Source organism: Miniopterus schreibersii, assembly GCF_964146895.1.
Source record: "Miniopterus schreibersii genome assembly, chromosome: 11".
NCBI classification, from domain to species: domain Eukaryota; kingdom Metazoa; phylum Chordata; class Mammalia; order Chiroptera; family Miniopteridae; genus Miniopterus; species Miniopterus schreibersii.
This window is the reverse complement of record NC_138111.1, coordinates 38,513,476-38,529,491: the sequence shown is the minus strand read 5'-3', so window position 1 is coordinate 38,529,491 and position 16,016 is coordinate 38,513,476. Positions and strand designations below refer to the sequence as shown.

The window sequence follows — 16,016 nt, the reverse complement described above, 5'->3', positions numbered from 1 at the left end:
TTAGACACTTAATAAATACCAGTGAACAGAAATGCTTCTTTAGAAAAGTTTTAAGTATCTGTTAGCATTGGGCTGCCTCAATTCTATGAGTAGTGCCTCTGAAATTTTTTTTAAAAAGTATTATCTTTTTAAAAACATGTATGTTTTTATTGATTTCAGAGAGAGGAAAGGAGAAGGAGAGAGAGATAGAAACATCAATGATGAGAGAGAGTCATTTATTGGCTGTCTCTGGCACCTCCCCTACTGGGGACTGAACCCACAACCCCAGCATGTGCCCTGACGAGGAATCGAACCTCGAACAGTGACCTCCTGGTTCATAGGTCGAGGCTCAACCACTAAGGCACACCAGCTGGGCCTCCAAAAACTTTTAAAAACATCTTTCCAAGACTTTTTTTATAAGTGTTCATAGAAATGCGAAAATTAGTTGGTGGACTAGGGTAAGAGCAGGCGTGGTCAGAAACAGCTAGAGAATGGCTGGCAATGCAGTCATAGCTTCAGTTCTCATCTGCGGTCATCCTGAGTGACTTGTATCTAATTCCTCAGCGTGGCCCTAGAAGGTTTGAATACCTCCTCTCTCCTTTTTTCCCTGTCTTACAACCCCCAATGTGAGAGCAGACTCACAGAATGAAAGCATAACTTTACGCTTTTCTTGTGCCACAACTGCTTTGTTCCTGCCCAGTGCTGTGATTTTCTCTCCCTCCATCATTTGTGATTACCCTCACACCAGTCATTCCAACTTAGGAGCCATATCTCTCCTAGCAGAGCTTCATTTTTATATCTTGATCTCTAAAGAATAGGAGAATTTAGTTGTCTGGTTGCATCAGCTCTAAACCTATGTGGGGTAAACGATTCAACCATTGCTAAGAGAAACCATTGCTAAAGGTTGGAAAACGACTAGGAATGCTATGAAATTCTTTTTCTCTCATCTTAATTTCCAGTGAGTTCTTCATGCCCGGGCTGGTTGATACACACATCCATGCTCCTCAGTATTATTTTGCTGGGAGTAAGGTGGACCTGCCGCTTCTGGAGTGGCTGACCGAGTACACATTTCCTACAGAACTCAACTTCCAGAGCATCGACTTTGCTGAAGAAGTGTATACCAGAGTTGTCGTAAGTATCCTGCTTGTGAGTATTAGTGTATGTGTTTGGTCACATGTAGAAACATCAATTTCTTGGAGCTTATTTTAAGCATAAAACACAGGCAGTTAAGGCTAGAATGAGCTATAGAGATTTTTTCAGTTCTTCCACAGCCCAGTGAGTTTGGGACCACCTGACCTACACAACTGGTCACTAGCAAAGAGAGGACTTGAGTTCAAACTCCCAGATCCCCAATCAGGTGGGATCTCATGACTCTGTCTTTTGCTTTTTGTGTTTTACTTTACTAAATTTAGGTTTAATGTATATGTGTGTTCCCTTACTCCTGCTAATCCACAGTGCTGTTCTGGAGACCATATGGAATAGCTGTGCAACCTTTGAAAAGTTCTTAAATTCATCTTCTTCATCCATAAAATAGAGATAACGATAGTACCTATTTCACTGGATTGTTATAATTTAGCAAGCTAATACTTGTGAGGCTCTTAAAATAGTGCCTGACATATGGTAAGCGCTCTGTTTGCTTTAAAAAATACCCAAGGAAATTAAAAATTAAAATTACAATTAGAAGACTGTCACACTATTTTGGTAGCTTCACAAGGAGAGAAAATAGGATGGTCCCTTTATAGGGCATTTAGGGGTGTGACAAGAGTCAATACCACTAGAGGGAACTATGGGGCTAGTTCAGTCATTGAACAGTGTCTGTAGTGTGTGCCAACTTTATGTTGAAAGCTGGGAAAATGTCCTTCCTTTCACTCTCTCAAGAAAATCATTTCCCATCTTTCCACCCCAACCCTATACCCACTCCACTTAGCAGCCAGAAACAGCTTCTGCAGTTGAGAATTTAAGCTACAAATACCTTCTTACCTGACCACTGCCTCTTATTATTCAGTACACTTAGTATAAATATTGCTGCATTTTTGTTGGACTCATTGATGGATTTTCTCCTAAGATGATGGTTATGTGATGGCGACAATATTATAAGCATTATATAGTGACCAGTTATCTTGCCAGTTTCCTGGTTTTGCATTATTCAAGCCTTGAAGGATAAAAACAAGTGCTATCATGTATACACTTGCCTCAATTATAAATGCAGTGCAATTGTGGATTTTACATATTTAGCATGCATCCACATGACACCAGAAAAACTGAGAAAGGCTAGGGCTGTGAATGAATTGTGTTAACCACACTAGATCTTTTTATTTTCAAATTTTATTTATACCTTGAATTGTTTTAAAAAGGGCTTGAGATTTCTTAAAATTGAATAGTATCCAACAGAAGAAAATGAGTCACAAAATCATAGCAAAGGAAAAAGGGAGAGGAAAAATAAAATGAAACCAAGAGGTAAATGTATCCCATGGGAGTCCACACATTTGTTAGAGTTTGTCAGAAATTTGACTTTAAGTATCTAGCAGCTGACCCAGAGAGGAAAGTCAGTTTTCAATTTTACACTGTCGGTATGATTAAAAAGGAACATTTGTTAAGGTAAAGCACATCTATTTCTCATACTGAAATGTAAGAATATTATTCCCAATATTCCAATGTAGTTACATGCTATGTCATCAAAATATATACTATCTAGGTGCTATAGTATCAAAAAGTCCAGATATGTCAGTTTTTGTTTAGAGAGAGTATCTAGAACTATGTATCCTTCAGGCCGTACTCCTTAAATTTTATTTATTAATTCAGAGATTTGAGTAAGAATTTAATGTCAGCGAGTACAAAATAGTTGTTATTCTCAACAAGTATTTGCAGTTCACACACCCAATGTTTCTGATTATGAGCAAGTCCACATACTATAAGAAGGATCTCGTACCCTTTGGGACAGCATGGATGGAACTAGAGAATATTAAGTTAAGTGAAATAAGCCAGGCAAAGAAAGAAAAATATCACATGATCTCACTTATATGTGGAATCTAAAGAACATAATAAACTTATGAACAAAATAGAGTTAATGACATTGAAGCATGGAACAGATGGAGGAATCTCAGAGGGAAGGTGAGGATGGGTGGGGGGTGGGGGAGAGATTTCCCAAAGAACTTATATGCATAACCCTTGGACACAGATAATAGTGTGGTGAAGGCCTTGGGTGGGGGGTGGGTGCGGGGTAGAAGGGGTCAGTGGGGTGAAAAGGGGACATCTGTAATACTTTCAACAATAAGGATAATTTTTTTTAAAAAAGAAAGTTAAGATTTGTTAATTAGATCCTGTCCTTAGGGTGAAGACTGCCCATGGCAATGCATAGGGGTGCTGAGGCAATATCCATGAATAAAATCCAGATATTTTTGTTTTTTTTATTTTCTCCCTCAGAAAATGGTTCTACATCTATACTTCAATAAATGGGCCATCAAGACCACAGAGTTTTGCACGATAGATTTTTTTACATCTATGGATAGTATTTCCATTGTCCTCATTGCTAAATAGCTGAAATTTTTCATTTTGATTTCATCTTCAGGCCCAGATTTTAGAAAGGTGTTTAAAATTTTGTGAATTTAGAAAATGTTTGATTATATTTCTGTTTTAACTTTGAGTTTTATTTTACTCTGGTAAGTGAATGTAATTTGTATGATTATTTTTCTTGGGAATTAACTGTTATTTTAAGACCTAACAAAAGGTCAATTTTTATGGTTATCTACACTTTTTTTTTTAAAGATTGTGTTTTCTCTGTCAACATGACATTTTTTACATCTCTGTTAGACTAAGTTGTTAAAAGCGTTAAGCAAGTCTTCTAGCATTTTCCTCTCTATTCTCTCATATAACAAGACTAGAATCTTACATAACCTTCCCTTCTTTGTGTTATGACCCCTTTCACCATGTTCTTACCTGAGATTTTAGTTCCAGTTTATTATTTTTTTACCATCTACACTATATTTAAAATAAGCTTTAACTTTTAAATTTAATATTAATTTTCTTTTAATTTAATTCCAGTTTATTATTTTTCAACATCTGCACTTAATTTAACAATGAGCTTTATTTTTTCCTTTTGCTATTTGGATCCCCTGTCTTTCTTTTGGATTCATTTTTTAAATTTTCTTGAAATCCTTTTTCAATAAAGTGGGTGATAAACATTCCAAATCATTGAATTACCAAAAATGGTTTTACTTTGTTCTGACTCTTGAATGATGCACTTTCACTGTAGAGATAATTCTATTTGGAATGATTTGCCCATCAGCATCCAATGTGCTGATGTCAATCTGATTCTCATTCCATTCTGGCTAATTTGCTGTCTTTCAGGGTGTTCTGAAATTTCACTTACAGATTTTTTTTCAACTTTTTATCTTTGATATGTAGTTCATTCAATAAGAGAACTCCTGTCTTCCAATTTGGGAAATGTATTTCTCTTTCTTTCTCTCTGAGTATATCCTTCCCTTCAATCTGTTCTTTGTTTCGGTAACTCCTACTAGAAAAATGTTGTAACTTCTGTGTATACCTTTGTATTACATTGTTAAAGAATGCCAGTGGTCCAGTTTTGCAAGTCATTCATTCACTCTACTGTTATAATAGCCTGTCCTCTTTCAAGGACATCATGTCGTATTTTCTTTATCTAAGAATACTGATTTTAGTTCATTTTATGCCTCTTGTTGCTTAGTAATTCAGCTTCCTCAGGTGTTCATTCAGTAAATGTTTACTGAGTGCACCAGGATCCGGACACCTTTGGAGTTGCTAGAGATTGAATTAGGTGTCTCTCTGCCATGGTATTACCTTTCCTCCTGGACTTGTGATTCTGATAGAGAGCTCATCCTTGTCTTCAGCTGACGGGCCGTAATCATCCTCTATTAGCAGCCAGATGTATTTTATTTCATATGCAAAGTGTCTTAAAATTTGAAAAGACTGACAAAAAAAAATCCAGTTTTTCAAATTCCCTTGGCCTTTGGGACTAACTGACATCACTGGGCTCTCATCTGCGTTTTTCAACAGTTGGCTGATGCAGAGTAGAGACTGCTGTCTGAGATATAGGGTATGTCCTTCCTTATTATTTAAGTTCACAGTATGTTATTCACCTGAATGATTCTCTTTTAATTTATCCTACAACCCTTCTATTGTCTTCCAAATTTCACTTATAAAAGTTTTACTTTTGGAGAGCTCCTGTTCTTTGATTTTCATAGCATTCTGTGCTTGTCTTATAGAAGTGATATCTTCTTTAATTCTTTGAGAATGTTAACAATAGTTGTTTTTTAAATCACGCTTCTTTCTGACCCTATTTCCTCCAATATATATATTTAAATATGGTTTTATTCACTTGAGAGAGAGAGAGAAAGGGAGAGAGAAACATCAATCAGCTGTGTCCTGCATGCTCCCTACTGAGGATTGAGCCCGAAACCCAAGCATGTGCCCTGACTGGGAATCAAACCAGCTACCTCTCGGTGCATGGGAGGGTGCTCAACCAACTGAGCCAAGCCACACCGGCTAGGGCTCCTCCAATATTTTTTCTAGACTTTTCTTCCCCCTTCTCCTTTTCATAGCAGCTCTCCTCCAGTGTCTGTTGAACTTTGAACGTACATTCACATTTAAGGGTGATGCCCTAAGATGTGATTGGAAGGTCTGGGGGCGGTGCAGCTCTTCTTGGCTAGTGAACTTCAGCATAGGATAAACAGTGAAAGTAGTGAACAGCCTTTTCAAACATGGGTCCCACACATCATTGTGAGGGCATCTTTCTTGTAGAGCCACTCATCTTCTCTAGGGAAGAGACCTTCAATCCTGCCAGGAGTGGTGGTGGTAATACAGATGGCACTCTGGGCAAGCTGACCAAGGGGCCCTGGAGGTGAGCCAGGTTTTCTCTTAAATCTCTTCTTTGCAGTCTAGCCTCACCTTGTCCTTTGAGGCTTGTATCCTCTAAACACTACCCAGTTTCTACAAAGAGTAAATGTCTCCTTCAAGGAACAGGTTAGGGGTGGTTGGCTGCTTTCAACAGGGAGCAGAAGGGTCCTGCCTGGGCTTCATCTGTAGACAGACTTGGAGCCAATTCCCTATTAACAACCACTTGCTTCTCTCTCTTCCTAAGTTGCTTTCAGGTTCTCATCCATATTTTTTATCTTCCAAGAAGATGTTGAAATGTTTCTTCTGTGCCTGCCTCTTCTTATGTTCTTCTTGCTAGTGAATAAATTTTGCACTCTTTTACTGTTATTTTAGTGGAAATTTGCTAAGGAAGACAGAGAGAGATATATGTGATCAATCTGCCAAGTTGAACTAGAAGTCTGGTTGAATTATTTTACCCTATAATAGATAGAAAAATCTCCTTTATTCACTCCCAAATGCAGTAAAGTGTGCATATCTTTACACAACCCTAAAAGATAAGGAATTAATGAGCATCACATTTTATGAATTCTGCAACACAGAACTGTGTGAATCTAGGGAATCAAAAGTACCAACTTCTCCAGTTCACACTTTTAGAATATCAGTATTTTTGCCATTTACCTGAACTGTATTTCGTATTGAGATGGCATACCTTTAAATTAAAACATTTTAAAATTGGAAATGAGAATTCTATTTTCATCTGTATATGCCATGTGACCTTCTTGGCACACGTGACTCATGGTTTTTGTGGTGTATTTTTAGAGGAGAACGCTGAAGAATGGAACAACCACAGCTTGTTACTTTGGAACAATACACACTGACTCATCTCTGCTTCTTGCGGAAATTACAGGTGAGGAGATGAAAGCGTAGTTTATGGGCATATCCAGCAAAGCCAGCCAGACCATGTCTGGCAGGGAGTCATTCTAGTTTTCAGTCTTGCCTTTTAATTGCTAGAATTTGAGCATTGCATTTCTTGCAAGTAATTAGGTGTCTGTGTATTACTGTGGCCCTTAAATGTTTTTCTTGTATAAGTAATTTGATTATTTACTTATGGTTTTTGGTTCCAGAATGATGTGTATAAGTCTGATTTTTGTGTATTAATTTAGGGCTTTTTGGAGCAGGTTTATTGATTCTAGTAATGGCAACAGTTTATTATAATCAACAGATAAATATTTTGTGTGTTGGTTAAACTCAGGGCACTGTGCAGATTGCTGGGAACACAATGAAACAGAACATAGTCTCTGCCCTTGAGGAGCTTGATAGGACTAATTGATTAATAACTATACACATTGATTAGTAACTTTAGGAACAGCTGTAGTGCTCTTACTAAGATGCCTGGCTTTGTGCGAAGTGCTCTGCATGGATTATGTCAGCTCAGTTGCAGACAACCTTCCGAGGTAGTTATTATGTCCTTGTGTTACAGATGGATAAACTGATGCTCAGAGAGATTATGAAACATGCCCAAGTCACATAACTAGTAAGCAGAGGTGGGGCTTGATTTAGGTGGATGATTCTAGAACTTGTATGAAACACAGTGCCTAGCACATGGCAGGTGCTCAGTAAATGGTGTTGGCTGATATGCTGACACTGCTGCTTGCTGACCAAAGTCATTGATGTCCAAGGCCTGAAGGATGACACTGTTGCTGTTTTGAGAGGAGACAGAGAGAACCCAGAACTGGAACATCTGGGAAGACTTCATGGAAGGGAAGGGATTTTTAAACTTGGCTTTGAAGGGAAGATAAAATGGGGAAAGAGGAAAATGTCCTTCACACAGGGAAAATGACATGAGCCAAGGCGTAGCAGACATTGGAAGTAGGGAGCAGAGTAGCTGAACTGGAGGCAGGATTCATTGCACGGGGGTGGGGGTGGGAGAGGAGGTTGGGGAAATGGGACAGTTCAGACTGTGGAGAGATTTGAACATGCATCAACAACTCAAAGGTTTTGATGCCAGACGAGGTATGTAATCAAAGCGGTGTTTTAAAAAAGAGTAATCTAGCCCGGCCGGGCGTGGCTCAGCAGTTGAGCGTCGACCTAGGATCCAGGCTATCGGGGTTCGATTCCCTGTCAGGGCACATGCCCGGGTTGTGGGCTCAATCAATGGCTCTCATCGTTGATGTTTTATCTCTCTCTCTCCCTCTCCTTTCCTCTCTCTGAAATCAATAAAGATATATTTTAAAAAGAAATAAATAAAAATAAAAATAAAAAATAAAAAAGAGTAATTTAATGGCCAGTTAGTAAAATGAATTACAGGGCCCAGAAGGTCATGGCTCAGCGGTTGAGTGTCGACCTAGGATCCAGGGGATCGGGGTTCGATTCCTGGTCAGGGCACATGCCCGGGTTGCGGGCTGCAGCCGATCAATGACTCTCTCATCATTGATGTTTCTATCTCTCTCTCTCCCTATCCCTTCCTCTCTCTGAAATCAATAAAGATATATTTTATTTAGTAATAATAAAATAAAAATAAAAATAAAATGAATTACAGGGAAAAAGAGAGGCAGTAAGACTTCTGTAAGATTCTTATGACAGAGGTGGAGACATTGTAAAAAAATTAACACTGCCCACTGTAGATTCAACTTCCTAGCTAAAATAGAATCCCTCTAGAACCTCTAAATAGAACTAGGTTCTTTAGTGTTGGGAGCTGCTAGCAGGACTAAATAAAATTTTTACAGATAACAATATTGGCATAGCTACAGTTAAGAATAGAGGCAATATCTTTTCTAAGCGTGTGCCAGACACTTTATATACATCACTGGGTATATTCCTTCTGGCCCTGCACATAGCGGAGGACACTGGACACACAGGTTTAGACCTTAAACAAATAATATCCACCATCCTTGAAGTAATTAGAGGGGTAAGGAGTCAAATTCAACCGGGTCTGTTGAACTCCAGTGCCCTGTCTCTTACCACAAGCCATGAGTAGAGGAAGGCTAGAGAGAGACTCCATCCAGGGGGCCGGGGTGCAGTAGGAGACAGGAGGGAGATTGTGGGCCATGGAAAAAGAGAAGGGAGAAAGAAGAAACAAGGGGTAGACATGTCAAGGTCGAATAATGTCTCACCAGGTCCGAGGCTGCCCTCTCTTTTTCCATGCGATAAAATGGGAACAAGGATAGTTATGACTGAGTAAAAATATAGACAAACTGTAAGCAAAGGGAAAAGCTGAGTAATAAGTAAAAAACACCCAAATATTACCTGGCCAGCCTAGAAATGGGGATAGGAGAGGGGGTGGTTAAAGTGATAGATGGATATTTACTACTCACAGAACTTAATGGGGGTTTTTTATTATTGTTATTTTTTTCAAAAAAATATGTTTTTATTGATTGTTAGCAAGAGAGGAAGGGGAGAGAGAAAGGAGACAGATAGAAACATGGATAAGAGAGAAGACAGAAACATCCGTTTGCTGCCTCCTGCTTGTCCCTTACTGGGGATCGAGCCTACAACCCGAGCATGTGCCCTGACCAGTAATCGAACCAGTGACCTCTTGGTTGACGCTCAACCACTGAGCCACACCTGCTGGGCTGTTGTTATTCTTCTTAAGGGATAATCTTTCACATTCTCACCTGTGTTTTTGTAATGATTTGAATTTAAACATATTTTTTAAAGGCTCAGAAAAGCTACTCTGTGTGAAAGACACATAATTTCAGATTCTTTTTTTGTGTACCTCACAGATAAATTTGGGCAGCGGGCATTTGTGGGCAAAGTCTGCATGGATATGAATGACACTGTTCCGGAATACAAGGAGACCACTGAGGAATCAATTAAGGAGACAGAGAGGTATGTTTGTCCTGATTTGTTTCGTGGGTGGTCCCTCTGCTGCACTGATAGAGTTGGAGACGGCACTGAACCAGGCAGGATATGCACATATGTTACAGTGTGGTTTTGCCCAACTTTATGAAGTTGATCTGGTCCTAAGAATCATTGCATGTCAATACTACTTTTGTATATCAAACTATATTTTAAAGCTTCTGGGAACTTGTGATAGGAGTCCTAGGGTAAACCCCATTGTAAAATGAGGGCTTCTTTTTGGAAGTAAATGGTTTACCCTCTCCCTCTCCTTTAATGTAGATCTGATCTTCTCCTGTAAATTGGACTTGCTTTAAGTGATAGATGGATATTTACTACTTACAGAACTGCTCATAAGTTACAGTTGACCCTTGAACAACACGGGTTTGAACTTTTTATCTTACATTGAGATGTTCTACTGATCCTATAACTACTTTTTTTACATTTCTTTAATGGCTTTTTCATAGTGCCTTGAGGATTTGACAAGGAATTGTGTTGCATGACACTCAACACCCAAGAGATATACATAGAAGAAATTTCTTCACATTTAAGTCTTCCTCAAGACCAAATGTATCCCAGTGCAAATTTCAGAAGCCCAGCTTCTCTGGATGCCCCAGGCCTCCTTCATTTAAGTGTGTCTTCTGCAAAGGAAGCTCACGGGCTGCTCCCTGCTCCCAGAGAAAAGGAAGCGTGCACCTCCCCTTAGCATTGGCCATCAGCTCAGCTTTTCCATGAATGTGTGTTTGTGGTCATAGTAAGCCTTAATTCACATTTTATTCTGAAACAAAGGGAAAAGGAATACCAGAGGACAGGAAAGTGTAGCTAGTACATATTCCCAGTCAGGGCAAAATTAGCCATTTCATAGGCCATGCATGTATCACCATCCCTGGAGATATAATTGGTAAGATCACCACCCCCCTCCCCATCCGTTTCACAACCAGCTCTGGCCTTCATCTTCTGCCTTACTCCAAATCCAGGAGGAGTAGGACTCTGCCTTTGGAAATAAAGGATGATATTGTGTGAGCAAGTAGCTTCCACTTTAGGGAAATCAGGAGTAGAGAGCCCCATGGTTTCTAAATGCCTCCCGGTGCATAGGATTCGGGAACTCTAACATCCCCGGAGCATCGCACATGGCAACATTCCCCCAGCCCAGCCCAGGCTGGCGGGGCGGCCTGAGTGCTGCGGGAATGCTCATGAGCGGCCCAGCTCATGTCACATGGCGAGATGGCATTTCCCGGTGATTTTGCACTCCATCTCTGCAAATGAGAAGGCGCAGTAATTACTACTTGTTAATCTTTAATTAGTGGTGGTGAAACATACGCAGTGTTAGAAATGTTTGCGTGGAAAACAGGACTTGGAAAGATCATGTTTTCATCCTTTGAAACAAATTTTTTTGAAAATGCTTACATTTTCTAACTTCCCATTTGTTGCCTTATTTCAGATTCGTGTCAGAAATGCTCCAAAAGAACGTAAGTAAACGTGTCGCCAGCTTGTTTCGGGATTGCCTTTGTCTTAGTCGTAGGGTTTGTGATTAGGTCGCTTGGCAGAGAAAGATGCGGGCCTCTGGCTCCTTCCCAGGCCCGCAGAAGCGCTTGCCTAGAGCCGCAGGTTGTTTCCACAGCGGGCCCGTCAGCTCGGCTCAGTGAGCTCAGGCCGTTTTCGCTTTCCTGGCGGTTTTCTCTTCCTCTCCTCTTTCTCTTTCTCTCTCTTTTCTTCCTCTCCCTCCTCTTCCTCTCTAATTTCACAGGATTGGTCTCTGGGGAGGTGGGGGAGGGCTTCATGGCTGCGGATGGATTGGTGGCAACTAGAAATTGAGGCGTGGTGTTTGTGGGCTCTGTTGATATTGTCTCTGGCCTGTTGTACCCCTTGACCTGATCTGAAATGCAGGTGGTACCCAGCCCTGCTGCCCCTGTCCCAGGCCGCCTTGGTCCGTATACATACATGTGGCATGTCACATGGCCTGCGGGCACTCGGCCAGGCACCTCCCTTTGTGGCCCTGGGGTTGGTGAGCCTATGGAAGTAGTGCTGGTTCCTGTCCCCACCCCCAGCAGGCTGGTTCATGGTTCCCTGGTACCTTCCCTTAGCATCCTTTGAGGTCTGATTGGAAACCATAGGGAACCTCAGAATTTCTTTCAACCTGACCTTGGGAGACTTAGGTGGAGTTTTGTGGATCCTTATTTTCACCATCCCTCTCTGAAGTCTTCTTTCCTGCTCAGACCCTCACCTCAGGTGACAGCAGAGCCAGTTCTGCAACTAAACAGCCTTCGGGGGTGCCATGACCAACACACCTCCCTAAGATGCAGGAAGGGAAATAGGCCAGTGCCTCCTTCTAGTCTCCCCAGATCTCTCCTTTGGAAGTTCTCCTTCTGCCTCTCAAGTCTCTTCACAAAGGCCACCAGTGTAGGCCTCCATGGAGCCCTCCTGTGATGTGGAGCCAGGGGTGGCCATAATTTGGGATGAGACCTTCTTCCATTGACCTTGGAGCTACAGAATATACTCTTCTTTTTCTTCAGCCATGAGTTGTTCCCATGAAACCCAGGACTTCCACCCACTCTCAGAAAGGGGGACTGTCCCCAAATATCAAGACATAATATCATCTCTTATGATATGCACTTTGGGATATACTATGCATTCATAATATCCAGTTTCCTTATCAACTATTTTTTATTATTTCCAGTATCCTAGAGTGAAGCCCATAGTGACACCACGTTTCTCCCTTTCCTGCACTGAGCAGTTGATGAGCGAACTTGGAAACATCGCGAAGACCCATGATTTGCACATTCAGGTGGGTATTTTTCTCCTGTTCATGCCTCTGCCCAGACCTCTGCCCAGATCATCTTGCTTTCTGGCAGTAATCTTCAGTTCTTCTCCTGAGATCTCCTAGAGATGTGGCATCATGGGACAGGGAGGGCCCTTTCAGACCTCAGCTAAATCCAGTTCTTTAATTTTTTCAGCTAAGAAAATGGAAGTTCCTTTTCCTCTCAATCATCCCTGATCAGGCCTACAGAGATGAGGCCATCACAAATAACCCAGCGAGATCTATGACAGACTGGGTACCTGCTGTCTGTAGGATACATTTAATGCATGTCTTTTCTACTCTTTCATTTGATGCTTTCTCAATGTTTGAGTCCTTTATCTTTGAAGGAACCACCTATTATTTAAAAAACAATAAAACAATAAGAACCGAATTTCCACCTTACAAAATGCATTTAAAAGCCCTTTTGTTCCAAGTTTCTTAATTTAAAATCAGGAACAAAAAAAAAGTATATTTTACTTTGTCATTAAGCAGTTGCAATTTAGGAATAAAACACTTTTTAAAGCTTCCAGCTGGGTTAAAATTGGAAGTTGGGAGCTTGCCTTCCTCCATCCAAGCTTCATTACATACAGCACTAAAATTCCTCCTCTTAAGAATTGACTATCTTATAACAAAGGGAAAGTCAGGGGAAAGGCAACACACTGATTCTTTCACTTGTGGGATAGAAGGTAGTTTGTATTTTTTAAAGATTTATCTTGATAGGTCACATTAACTATTCTCATCTTTCCCAAGTCTCTCTTTGTTGCTGTTGTTTGTTTGTTTGCTTGCTTTTTGTTTTACAGCCTGTGATATTTGAAGTTTTGACTCAATCCCACACAGTTGTAGGGCAGGAAAAAGTTTTCCTCCACCTTTTTAGGGTCCCTGTCTGGGTTTGAGAACTAAACTGACAAAGATAGAGTAACGGGAAAAGCATGCAAATGTATTTAATGTAAGTTTTACATGACTCAGGGACCTTCACAGGAAGTGAAACTATGGAGAAACAGTTCGACCTAAAGATTTTTTGCTAGGTGTGATGAAGAATGCACGGTTGTGGGGGAATAGCATAGGCTAAGGGTTGTGAGGTAAGGCTAGGAAACTTAGCAAGGCCTGTTTGTTCAGCTTTTTCTTGGCTCCCTTTGTCTTCAGAGATAAGGGTGCTCTTTTCCTCTGGGTGTGGGGAGGCACCTGTCCCCTGTGGGTTTTTTAACCTATTTCAGGGAAAGAAGGATTGGGGGCCATCAGCGTGACCTTCCTGCTTCTGCCCTTCTCAAACTCCTTCAGCTTAACATGGCATTTTTTAACAAACCAAGATGCCATATTATGGGGCAATGTGTCCTGAACCCCATCAACACACAACAAAAGGAAATATATCCTTCCTGGGGGGTAGGAGTGCCTGTATGTATGTGCATTTACTCAAATTTATCAAAATGACACAAATCATTTGGTTATCCTTTCTCCTACTCTTATGCCCAGGCATTTCTTCAGTGGTCTGGGCTTTCCTAAAGGCCAGGTATAGTGTTCACCCCATAGGTAGAACACCGTTTTTATAATATTGCTGTTTTTTTCTGTTATTTATGTGGCTATGCATACTCTACCTCATGGAGAGAGGGAAATGGCATTGCTCTTCTTAGAAGTGGTAACTTGTTCATGAGTTGTTTCCCATAACATATATTCACCACCAGCTGGTCTGAAATGATTTTTGTTTTAGGCTAGAGGTAGGTGTGGTTCCACTTAAGTGTTGTGTCTCAAAGACACTTCACATGCTCTCAGGTTTTGTGGTGGCCTGGAGAAAGGTTGGTGTGGGAAAGGACACTCACCTGTTTTGCTTGCATTATGGGCTCTTTCTTGGTGACTGCAGGATTGTCTAACTCAGTTATTTTCAAATTGTTTTCTGCAGAAGAACTCATTCTGGAAGCCAAAAAGGGGACAGAATGGAGACAGGGTTCCAGAGTCCCAATACTGCTTCATCATTAGAGACAACTGGTTTTATTCCTTTTACATACTGGATTTCTATGAATTTTTATCAGAATAACATGTCCAAAACTAAAAGAATTTAGAAAATTACTTATCTGGCCCAACCCTTTTATTTGAGAGATGAGGGAATGGAGGCCCAAAGAAAAAAAACTGACTCACCCTAAAACACATAACTAGGGTCAGAACTTGGGTTAAAATCCAATTCTCTTTATTCAAACCCAGTTTTCTTATGAGTGAGCCATGCTGTCTGTCTTATTAATGGCCACTGAACTCTTTTCTTAAATGGCCAACAGCAGAAGAGGTAGGTGGCCACAAATAGCGAGGCTCTTAACACTCTTCAAGGTATACTATTTATTTTTGTTTGTTCTTGCTATACTTTGGAATTTGAAAAGCCTTTGTTGGAAGAACTTTATATGGGTTAGAACATTCATAGTTTCTTTGTCATATGATTGTTTTAAATAAAACACATGTACAGTCTTCATTGTCTTTCTATGTGGTCCCTGACCTAGGCAAGTAGAAACCATCCATATAATTTTGGGATAGGAAACATAATTTCTAATGGCATTTTACATTGAAAAGTTGAAAGTATTATTTTTTTTCTTTTAGAGCCATATAAGTGAAAATCGTGATGAAACTGAAGCTGTGAAAACCTTATACCCCAGTTATAAAAACTATACAGATGTGTATGATAAAAACAATCTTCTGACAAATAAGGTAAATTGCATATCATCACATAATCCTGTCAAATAGGGCATATATATCTAAATTTTAAAATCTCATAGTGCTCTTCAGACTTCCATGACGTGGGCATTTTCCAGACTAGAGTAAAGCTCAGAGTGTGCATGTGTATGTGTGCACATAGTTAAAAATAGGCCTGAACTCTCATCCCAGTAAATAAATCTAAAGGCTTCATGGAGGGTGGGAATGTCATTTGGTCCAAGGACATTTTGTCAGTATTTATTGGAACGTAAATGTACACTCCTTGGAGTTAGCAGATCATTTCTAAGGGTCCATTCTGTAAGGAATATGAATAGGAATGTTAACATGTGAAAGTTAAAAAATGGCTCTCATGGGGGGGTTTTTAAGATTATAGAATATACATAATTAGGGCTTTATCCAACACTCACAAAGAATGAGACGTACAGGCTTATAATATTGTCTGATGTACATATACATATGTGTGGGTGCATGCTTACCTAGAAAAATTGCACGGAAGACACACCTTGAATGTTAAAGGTAGGGGAGAAAGTAGAAGGGCTTTTTACTTTTTTATTTTTAAACACTCTGAGGTTGCTTTTATGAGTGTGTATTTTATAATTAAATAGTTTCAAGTTAATTATAATTAATATGAGTGAGGAGAGACCTCATTAGAACAGTATACCCCTTGACTTTGGCCTTCAATGAACTGTGCAAACTGCATGGAGAGTTTAACTGCAGCAGCAAATAAATTCTTAGGGACTTTGTGAATGGAGATGTGAATATGACTAATTTGAAAGGTTAATATTCTGCATAAAGCTTATAAATGCGATGCCTTAATCTTTATCCTTCACTACATATATATCCCTATGATTAATAAATTAAC

At 40.0% G+C, this 16,016-nt stretch overlaps 1 protein-coding gene across 1 annotated transcript in view; it reads left to right on the top strand.

The window, feature by feature from the left end:
- Positions 1–16,016, top strand: part of GDA (guanine deaminase) — a 61,809-nt gene that overhangs the window by 29,524 nt on the left and 16,269 nt on the right. Inside the window, exons 3-8 of the mRNA XM_081151549.1 lie at positions 939–1,110; positions 6,649–6,736; positions 9,552–9,657; positions 11,108–11,135; positions 12,344–12,451; positions 15,041–15,148. Coding sequence (XP_081007675.1) covers positions 939–1,110; positions 6,649–6,736; positions 9,552–9,657; positions 11,108–11,135; positions 12,344–12,451; positions 15,041–15,148 — 610 coding nt within the window. The remainder of the gene's footprint in view (positions 1–938; positions 1,111–6,648; positions 6,737–9,551; positions 9,658–11,107; positions 11,136–12,343; positions 12,452–15,040; positions 15,149–16,016) is intronic.